The sequence below is a fragment of the Gossypium hirsutum genome, chromosome A10 (assembly GCF_007990345.1).
Source record: "Gossypium hirsutum isolate 1008001.06 chromosome A10, Gossypium_hirsutum_v2.1, whole genome shotgun sequence".
NCBI classification, from domain to species: domain Eukaryota; kingdom Viridiplantae; phylum Streptophyta; class Magnoliopsida; order Malvales; family Malvaceae; genus Gossypium; species Gossypium hirsutum.
The window spans coordinates 1,938,356-1,949,634 of NC_053433.1; the positions used below are offsets into that span (position 1 = coordinate 1,938,356).

The 11,279-nt window shown below is 36.0% G+C and overlaps 1 protein-coding gene across 1 annotated transcript; it reads left to right on the forward strand.

Annotated features, from left to right (window-relative positions):
* Positions 1-1,261: 1,261 nt before the first annotated feature.
* LOC107925006 (external alternative NAD(P)H-ubiquinone oxidoreductase B2, mitochondrial) lies at positions 1,262-10,651 on the forward strand. Its single transcript, XM_016855580.2, has 11 exons — positions 1,262-1,663; positions 2,345-2,627; positions 2,713-2,846; positions 8,202-8,274; positions 8,494-8,744; positions 8,914-9,133; positions 9,243-9,347; positions 9,425-9,697; positions 9,780-9,901; positions 10,178-10,297; positions 10,469-10,651. Exons 1-11 carry the CDS (start codon positions 1,575-1,577, stop codon positions 10,623-10,625), a joined length of 1,827 nt encoding a protein of 608 aa, XP_016711069.2. The 5' UTR covers positions 1,262-1,574; the 3' UTR covers positions 10,626-10,651.
* Positions 10,652-11,279: the final 628 nt, after the last annotated feature.

Here is an 11,279-nt window from a genome sequence, read left to right on the forward strand (position 1 = left end):
TTTTAAATATTACTTATATTAAATGCCATATAATTTTTATTTTATTTATTTTTACGCGTTTATTCACTTACAACATAAATACAAAAAATTAATTAAAAAAAATCTAAAACTACTTTCTACAAATATATATAGTGTTACATTGATGAGAATTGATATGACAGTCTTCATTTGGAATACTATTACATTGTTTTGACTTTTGCCAAATTTGAGGTTTGTGCTAAAAGCCGCATGATAATAAAGAATTCCTAATTTCATGAAATTAAACTAAAGCTCAATTTTTTTTATAATTTATTTAATAGCTAAATTTGAAAGAAAAAATGCTGATTTTAAAAAATATGTAAGGAAATGTACCTTTCTTTTCGATATTTAGAAAAATAATCGATTTTAAAAAAAATACAGAAAATAGTTCCAAAATTTAATGACAAGATTTCCAATATGATGGTTGATGCCTTTTTGCTAAAGTTTGATTCTCTCTTTGTGCTTGTTTGTTCTTTAATGATATTTTTTATTTTATTCTTATCGTTATTATTATGTTTGAATTCAAATAAATATTTCATTGTTAATTTTAATTTTACTATTATATTAACTAATTATACGTCACTATTATTTTTAACTTTACGAAAATTAATCTCATCGTCCATCAAAATGAAGCTCTTATTGTGTATGAGACGAAATATAATGTTTACCTTAATAGTGTACAAGACGAAATATAATATTTTATTGCCCCTTTTTGTGTCTAAAGTTATTGTTGCTTTTTGTTTATTTATTATTATGGTTAGGTGTACTTATTTAGTTTTTATTTGAATAAAGTATTGAAGATATTGACCTTTTAAAGGCATGAATTTAATTGTTTGCCTGTTTATCACGTTAGCCCTAGTCTTTTTTGGATCAAATCAGAGCTTTAATTTTTAAATTTTAGTTAATTTGTTGGACAGAAAAATTAACTACACTGTTAAAAATGTAATGGCTCACTTGACATTCCATGTGTAGTTCAATTTTTTCCTCCCAAAGTTAGTCAATTTGGTTAATTTTCGAATTTTTTACACCGAATCGACTAATTATTCACTCATGATTTTAGTTAGTTTTCTTTCAAAAGAAAGTAATTTACTAAAATTTGAATGTTGAGGACCAAAATGATTCAAAAAAAGAGAATTAAGACCAAAATAAAAAAAAAGTAAATATTAAGGACTAAATTTATTATTATGACTTTTTAAAATTAAATATTTACGTCCAAATAATTAAAAAAAGAATTTTATTGACCAATATTACAATAAAACCCACAGTGTGGGAATTGAGCGGGCAAAAAATAACATAAGGCCCAATTCAAATATCATTTCAATGGACCTCATAAAAATATGACCCAATTGATGACTAATTCTGAACGATACGTGTGGTCAAAACCAAAATCTCGTAACACGTGCCGCCATTCCCTTGCTTCTCAAGTCACTGAAATGGCAAGCGACAAAAAAAAACAAAAAAAACACCTCTCGTCTCCCTTTTTTTCTCCTTCGCCAAACTCTTCATTTCATCTTCTTCAACAACTGATACTGATCTAAAGAGCTAACAAAAAAAAAATGAGAAGCTTCAATTTCTTCGGTAGATTATGTACGGCTTTCCATGACTATCCTTCTCTTTCTAAGATCATCGTCGTCTCTACACTCAGGTGCTCTGCATTGTTCATTCACCATTTCTTTCTATATATATATATTCATTGTTATTGTGTTTTGATTTTAGGAATTAATTTGTTTTGTTAATTTTTGCAAGCGCTTGCGAAATGCACGTCACTTGTTTTTATTTTAGTTACGATTTCTGATATCGTTTAAGTATTGATCTCTTTATGATCTCTGATTTTTTTTGGATTGGATTGATCTGATTTCGGATGAGTAGATTTGTTATTTTGAGGTAGAAATCGATAAAAGGAGCTGTCAAATCGTTTTAATGATTTGTTGAGATAGAGAATCTGATGTAGTGAGTAAAATGAATAACTTAAACCGAGGTTTACGACGAAAATGAATACTCTGTTTAGTTCATTAAAATGGCGAAGAAAAGAGAATTTGCATTAAGAATGAGAAAAAACAATGTGGCTTGATTAACAATTTATCAAGATTGAGTTATAAAATAAATTTATATTTGAAGCACTGATAATGTAGGAATCTATGCACCGACAATGAAATAGATGATACATCATCAAAAGTTTTAATAATGTACCGATAATATATAGAATTATATTCGATCACGGTAAATCAGATATAAATCCTAAAGAAGAACTGCAAATTTTTCTTTCTACTGTTACTCTCCTTGAACCAATCCAACTTTTCTCTTTGGGCTGGCATTTCGTGTGCAGTAGCGGGAGCCTTATAGCTTATTCTGAGGCAAACACAAACAATAGAAATAGAGGCCGTGTTGCTCATGCTGATGCTGTCGCATCCAAGAAAAAGAAGGTGGTGGTGCTCGGAACTGGTTGGGCAGCAATGACTTTCTTGAAGAATCTCAATAACTGTATTTACGAGGTGGAAGTTGTGTCTCCTCGTAATTTCTTTCTCTTTACCCCATTACTACCGAGTGTTACTTGCGGTAAAGTAGAAGCTCGTAGCATCGTTGAGCCAATTCGCAACATCATCAGAAAGGTAAGTAATATTGACTGAAAATAAGATGATGTATATCAGAAACAATATTGTCTGAAGATTGTTTCTCTATTACATGCTTGAGCAGAAAAATATTGACGTCAGATACCGTGAAGCTGAATGTACCAAAATAGATCCAGCAAATAATAAAATTTACTGCCGTGCCACTGCAAATACCAATTCAAAGCGGCAAGAAGAGTTTGCAATAAACTACGACTACCTTATTATTGTTAACATTAATGGAAGACAATTAATAATGGTTGCCATTAACATTAATGGGAGACAATCAATAATGACAACCACCAACTTTGGAAAAGTGGCAAGGGATAATTTTTTTTTGGTCTTTGAGATAATGGGCTATTTATTGTTTGGTCCTTGAACCTCAACTATAAATAGGCATTCTCATTTCTCATTTCAATTCATCCCAACCAATCTTTCTCTCTTAGTTTTCTTTTTCTCCCATTTGAGAATTCTTAAGGAATTCTATTTGTTTGTAATACTTTGAAGATAGTAAAGTTATCATCTGGTGTTAGTGCCCGAGGACGTAGGTATAATTTACCGAACCTCGTTAAAACTCTTATGTTCTTTCTTGTCCTATTTTTCTTTCAATATTTGAGGGTATAATAGTAGTATTTAATTGTGCTATTAAATTACTATAGAAGGGATATTCTGTCTAAGGAAAGACTTAGTATTTAAGAGATCCATGTGATCCACCTCTCTTCCCTGGGAATTGAACTTTGTGTGATTTTTTAGTACAATAATTTACACGCTTCCGACCCTATTGGAACAACAAGTGGTATCAAGAGCCGAAGGTTAATCGTAGTATGCTCTGTGGTTGCAGTTTAAACTGATCTTCCACATCAGAAAAGATTTCCTTAGGTATATTGAAAGATTATGGAGAAAACGGTCGGTGTAGGAGCTTCAACATCGTCCATGTGGACAAGACCGACAATTGCAAATGCAAGATTGGCCGTGGAGATCTTTGATGGCACGAGCCATTTTGGTATGTGGCAAAGTGAGGTTCTAGATGCCCTTTTTCAGCAGCGTCTAGACATTGCCATTGATGAAGAGAAACCAGATGATGTACAGGAGAAAGATTGGAAGGCGATCAATCGGTTGGCATGTGGCACAATTCGATCATGCCTTTCTCGAGAGTAGAGGTATGCTTTTTCAAAGGAGACTTCTGCAAATAAGTTGTGGGTGGCACTTGAAGAAAAATTTTTGAAGAAAAACAGTCAAAATAAGCTCCACTTGAAGAAAAGACTGTTTCGCTTTACATACGTCCCAAGTACCACAATGAATGATCACATCACCAAATTTAATCAGTTAGTCACTGATTTGCTGAATATGGATGAGACATTCAAAGATGAAGATTTGGCTTTAATGCTGTTGGGGTCACTTCCTGAGGAGTTTAAATTCCTAGAAACTACTCTACTTCATGGCAGGAGTGATATATCTCTGAGCGAAGTCTGTGCGGCCTTATACAGTTATGAACAGAGAAAGAAGGACAAACAGAAAAACTCAATCAGAGATACAGAAGCTTTAGTAGTCCGAGGTCGTTCATACACTCGGAAGAAAACTCAAAATGGGAGATCAAAGTCAAAGTCCAGACTCGGGAAAGATGAATGTGCTTTTTGTCATGAGAAAGGCCACTAGAAGAAAAATTGTCCAAAGCTGAAGAATAAAGGGAAAAGCTGCTGTAGATGCTTGTGTTGCTAAGCATGATACTAGTGACTCTAAACTATTACTGGTTGCATTATCATCGTCGTTCCATTCAGATGAGTGGATATTGGATTCGGGTTGTACCTATCATATGTCCCCTAACCGGGAGTGGTTCTCTGATTTAGTAAAACTAAATGGAGGAGTTGTTTATATGGGCAATGAAAATGCCTGTAAAACTGTTGGGATAGGTTAAATCCAATTAAAGAATAAAAATGGATCAACCAGAGTTCTGACTGATGTTCGGTACGTGCCCAGTTTGAAGAAAAATCTCATCTCATTGGGAGCCTTGGAATCCAATGGTTCAGTTGTTACTATGAGAGATGGGGTTTTGAAAGTGACATCTGGCGCACTTGTGATATTGAAGGGCATCAGGAAAAATAACTTGTATTACTACCAAGGTAGTACAGTTATTGGAGCAGTCGCTGCAGCTTCCGGCAACAAAGAATTGGACTCAATACAGTTGTGGCATATGAAGTTGGGACATGCCAGCGAAAAATCCTTGCAAATTCTGGCAAAGCAATGATTGTTGAAAGGTGCAAAGGCTTGCAAATTAAAATTTTGCGAGCATTGTGTTCTGGGAAAGCAAAAGAGTGTGAAATTCGGTACTGCTATCCATAATACAAAAGGTATTTTGAAATATGTTCACTCAGATGTGTGGGGGCCTTCCAAGACACCTTCATTGAGAGGAAAACACTATTTTGTTACTTTTGTTGATGACTTTTCCAGAAGAGTTTGGGTGTATACCATGAGAACTAAGGATGAAGTGCTTAGAGTTTTTCTTAAATGAAAAACTATGATCGAAAACCAGACTGGCAAGAAAATCAAGCGGCTTAGGACGGACAATGGAGGGGAATATAAAAGTGATCCGTTCTTCGATATGTGCCAAGAGTATGGTATTGTTCGACACTTCACAGTTAGGGATACACCACAGCAGAATGGATTGGCAGAGCGTATGAATCGAACATTGCTGGAGAAAGTTCAATGTATGTTGTCCAATGCTGGGTTGGGCAAGCAATTTTGGGCTGAGGCTGTGACATACGCTGGCCATCTTGTTAATCGTTTGCCATCATCTGCATTAGAAAGAAAAACTCCTATGGAGGTATGGTCTGGAAAACCGGCTACAGATTATGATTCCTTACATGTGTTTGGATCCACTGCATATTACCATGTGAAGGAGTCAAAGTTAGATCCGAGGGCAAAGAAAGTTCTCTTTATGGGAATCACTTCTGGAGTGAAGGGATTTCGTCTTTGGTGCTTAAGCACAAAGAAAATGATCTGTAGCAAAGATGTTACCTTTGATGAATCTGCCACATTGAAAAAGGTAGCAGATAAAGATATTCAGACGAGCAATACTCCACAGCAGGTGGAGTGTACTCCAAAACAGGTGGAGTTTGAGCAGATGGGGATTTGCCAAGTTAATAAGTCTAATTCTCCAGCCACAATGGAGGAATTAGAGGTTGAAGAGGTTCTAACCCAAGAACCACTAAATACACTAGAACCAGTTGCAGTTGCAAGGCCACGGAGAGAAATTCATAAACCTGCTCGATTTACTGATATGGTGGCCTACGCCCTTCCCGTTGTTGATGATATTCCTATCACTTATCAAGAAGCAATGCAAAGCTTAGAAAGTGATAAATGGAAAAGCGCCATGGATGAAGAAATGCAGTCTCTCCTGAAGAACAATACTTGGGAATTGGCGCAATTATCGAAAGGTAAAAGGGCAATCGGATGCAAGTGGGTATTCGCAAAGAAAGATGGATCTCCTAGCAAGAAGGATATTCGCTACAATGCAAGATTGGTAGCTAAAGGCTACGCTCAGAAGGAGGGAATTGACTACAATGATGTATTTTCCCCTGTTGTGAAGCATTCCTCCATTAGAATTTTGTTGGCCTTGGTAGCACAGTTGAATTTGGAACTAGCTCAACTTGATGTTAAGACGGCTTTCTTGCATGGTGAGTTAGAAGAGGAGATCTATATGACTCAGCCCGAAGGATACATAGATGCTGGTGGTAGAAATTGAGTTTGTAAGCTGAACAAATCGCTATATGGATTGAAGCAATCCCCGAGGCAGTGGTACAAGCGATTTGATAGCTTTATGAGAAGGTAGAAGTACACAAGAAGCAAATATGACAATTGTGTATATTTGCAGAAGCTGCATAACGGATCTTTCATTTATCTACTCTTGTATGTTGATGATATGTTAATCGCTTCGAAGAGCCAAAATGAGATAGATAAGCTGAAGGCTCAGTTGAATCAAGAGTTCGAGATGAAAGATCTAGGTGAGGCCAAGAAGATTCTCGGCATGGAGATAAGTAGAGATAGACCGAGAGGCAAGCTCTGTTTAAATCAGAAGCAATATCTGAAAAAGGTATTACAATGTTTTGGTGTAAATGAAAACACAAAACATGTAAGTACCCCACTTGCTTCTCATTTGAAACTTAGTGCTCAATTATCTCCGAAGACTGAAGATGAAAGAGAATATATGGTGAAAGTCCCATATGCTAAAGCAGTTGGGAGTTTGATGTATGCGATGGTGTGTACGAGGCCTGACATTTCAAAAGCTGTTGGAGTTGTGAGCAGGTATATGCATGATCCTGGAAAAGGACATTGGCAAGCTGTGAAATGGATTCTACGGTATCTTTGAAAAACCGTAGATGTTGGTTTAATTTTTGAACAGGATGAAGCACTTGGTCAGTTTGTAGTTGGATATGTTGATTCCGACTTTGCTGGTGATTTAGATAAACGTCGTTCAACTACGGGGTATCCGTTTACTCTTGCGAAAGCCCCAGTGAGTTGGAAGTCTACCTTACAGTCTACAGTAGCTGTGTCTACTACAGAGGCAGAATATATGGCAGTTACAGAAGCTGTTAAGGAGGCTATTTGGCTTAATGGATTGTTGAAAGACTTAGGAGTTGTTCAAAGTCACATAAGTTTATATTGTGACAGTCAGAGCGCTATTCATTTAGCGAAAAATCAAGTCTATCATTCAAGAACCAAGCATATCGACGTAAGATATTACTTTGTGCGGGAAGTCTTTGAAAAAGGAAAAATTCTACTTCAGAAGATTCCGACAGCAGATAATCCCGCAGATATGATGACCAAGGTGGTAACAACAATCAAGTTTAATCATTGTTTAAACTTGATTAACATCCTGAGAATTTGAGCACCTTCAGGTGTATGGCGCTCGAGAGCGCATTTGTAGGCACTACAAAAGATAGCTTTATCGAATTTAGGGAGTTGAAGAAAGTGTGTGAAGATGTGATTATCCTAATCAAATCTTCAAGGTGGAGATTGTTAACATTAATGGAAGACAATTAATAATGGTTGCCATTAACATTAATGGGAGACAATCAATAATGACAACCACCAACTTTGGAAAAGTGGCAAGGGATAATTTTTTTTTGGTCCTTGAGATAATGGGCTATTTATTGTTTGGTCCTTGAACCTCAACTATAAATAGGCCTTCTCATTTCTCATTTCAATTCATCCCAACCAATCTTTCTCTCTTAGTTTTCTTTTTCTCCCATTTGAGAATTCTTAAGGAATTCTATTTGTCTGTAATACTTTGAAGATGGTAAAGTTATCATCTGGTGTTAGTGCCCGAGGACGTAGGTATAATTTACCGAACCTCGTTAAAACTCTTGTGTTCTTTCTTGTCCTATTTTTCTTTCAATATTTGAGGGTATAATAGTAGTATTTAATTGTACAATTAAATTACTATAGAAGGGATATTCTGTCTAAGAAAAGACTTGGTATTTAAGAGATCCATGTGATTCACCTCTCTTCCCTGGGAATTGAACTTTGTGTGATTTTTTAGTACAATAATTTACACGCTTCCGACCCTATTGGAACAACAATTATTGCTGTTGGAGCTCAGGTTAACACCTTTAACACCCCTGGTGTCGAGGGAAATTGCCATTTCTTAAAGGTAAACATTTCTTTTATGTTTATCATCTTACTGCCAAGTGCCCACTACATGTACTATCTTAGAATTAAGATATGGCTAAGCTAGAGTTAGATAAAGGAAATAATTTAGGCAATGAATGCTGCTTTTGAGAATGGAGAAATATGTTGATCTGAGCCATTTTCATTCGCTTATAGCATTTTTTTTCCTTTCATTTTGGAGCATCATGATTCTTTTTTGCAGGAAATTGATGATGCTCAGAAGATTCGGAGGAATGTCATTGACGCCTTTGAGAAGGCAAGCCTACCAAATTTAACTGAAGAGGAGAGAAAGAAAATCCTTCACTTTGTGGTTGTTGGAGGTGGCCCTACAGGTGTGGAATTTGTTGCTGAACTTCATGATTTTGTGAACGAAGATGTGGTCAAACTATATCCAATGGTCCAAAACTTTGTGAAAATAACTGTTCTTGAGGCCACAGATCATATTTTGAACATGTAAGAATATGAATGTTATAATCCCTGAGTTATAACTTAGTAGCATTAAGGTTTCCATCTTCGTTACGAACCTGATTGCCGTTTTCATCAAGAAACTTTAGGTTCTGGATTCTTTACATTCGAAGTTTGGACTATTTCAGTTCACGATTTGAGACATTCTTGTTTTCAGGTTTGACAAAAGAATCACAAAGTTTGCTGAACACAAATTTGGAAGAGATAATATTGAAGTGAAATTAGGATCAATGGTTACAAAAGTGACTGAGAATGAAATTTGTACAAAAGCAAAAGGTAGCGACAAAACAACTTCTATGCCATATGGAATGGTTCTCTGGTCAACCGGCATTGGGCCACGTCCAATCGTAAAGGACTTTATGAAGCAAATTGGTCAGGTGAATTACCTTTGGACCTGTAGCAGTCACCTCATTGATTAACTGTCTTCACATTCGTTCATACAAATTTGTTTGCACCCTTCTAATTATGTTAATTGAATGCAAACAGGGTAATAGGCGTGCTTTAGCAACTGATGAATGGCTAAGAGTAGAGGGAGTTGGTAACGTTTATGCACTTGGTGACTGTGCAACTATTAACCAACGGAAAGTCATGGTAACTATTTGCTAAACTTAGCCATTCCTTTTGAATTTTTGTTTATTATTAATAATTTATTTTCCAATACATTTTAGGAAGACATAACAGAAATATTTAAGAAGGCAGACGCGGATAACTCGGGAACGCTGACACTCAAGGAATTTCAAGATATCAGTAATGATATTTGTGAAAGATACCCTCAAATGCAGCTTTATCTGAAGAGCAAACCAGTGCGTAACATTTTCGGTCGTCCATCCCAAGTCAAAGGAAAAGCTTCAAAAGAATCCATTGAGCTGCGTATTGAAGAATTTAAATCTGCTCTTTCCGAAGTTGATACTCAGTTGAAGAATCTGCCCGCGACTGCACAGGTAATAATTTTAAATTATTTATAGTAGAGTTGAACCATGTGACAATGACTACTTACACAATAACCACCTGCCGATGACTCAGGTTGCAAATCAACAAGGTGCGTATCTCGCTAAGTGCTTCAATCGTATGGAAGAGTGTGAAATTAATCCTGAAGGTCCCACTAGAATCGGGGGAACAAGTCGCCATCGTTTCCGTCCCTTTAGGTACAAAATGAACTTCTGTCTCATCTGTGCACATTGTTCTTCTGCTTCTGTCTTTCTTGGTATAATCCATTTTATGGTTTTAGGAAACTGGCGACAACATTGTTACATTTTCACATTAAATTGTTATAATTCAAAAGTTTACTATTAGCTTGTTTAAAGATCATTCACTCTTGCTGTCTTTGGGAAAGAGAATTATATACCTATGATATAACCCCCCTCCCAAAAAATAAAAATAAAAAATTATACACTTACCATAAACACTGGTGATTATTACAGGTACAGGCACTTGGGACAATTTGCTCCTTTGGGAGGGGAGCAAACAGCTGCACAACTTCCTGGTGATTGGGTCTCAATCGGACACAGCTCGCAGTGGCTCTGGTATTCCATCTATGCAAGGTACTAAGTAGCTTCTACACCAACCTTTTTGCTTCCATATTCAGCATGAACTTCATTTTTTTTCCCTTAGAAACTGAATTGGCGAGCCATAATGAAATATTTAGGTAATCTAATTTTATAGGCTAAAAATAAGAGAGTCTAAATGCATTTATTCCCTTCATTTAAATTCAGCAAGCAAGTAAGCTGGCGCACAAGGGCATTGGTGGTCTCGGACTGGATACGACAGTTTATTTTTGGGAGGGATACCAGTGGTGATACGGGGTTGCGCGCGGACCAAGATCGAGTTGCCAAGTCACGAGAAACTCCTACGAAAACCCTAAACAATTAGATCTGAAACGAAACAGAAAATTAAAAGATTAGATTTTTGAATTTTCAGATCTGAAATAAAATCCCCAAAACAGTAAAGAATCAAATAGAGAATAGAAATAAATATTAATAAGGAATCTTGAAACCCTAGAAGAGATTGCGATTCTGCCCAATTGAACACCCAGATAGTTTTCCCCAAATTTCGGCAATCTAATTTCTCCCAAAAAGAGTATGGATGAATCGGCAAGAACCCTAGAAATTGGGGATTTTTGGGCTAATTCCTTAAGATAGAAAAAGGCTGAAAACACAATAAGAACAGAAAATAAATTAGATAAAGATTCGACACAAGCAGAAATAAAGAAAGAATTGAAGTAAGAAATTAAAAGATAAGTCCTAAGAAGCCTTGAAATCCCGAAAGATCTCACAACTCCTTTCAAACGGCTCTAATCTCCCCTCCAAATAATATCAATGGCAAGAAGAAGGTTGAAGATGGCTCCCACAATCAAAAAGATTGTTAAAACAACTTCTAAAGAAAACTCAAGAGAAAATCCTTGAAGAACCCAAAGAGAATTTTCACTCAAATCAAATCTGAAATTTTCAATGTAATTGTAATGTAATGTAGGGTGGCTGGCTAAGCCATATAAATAGGCCTTTCAAATGTTTTCCTAATTTAATT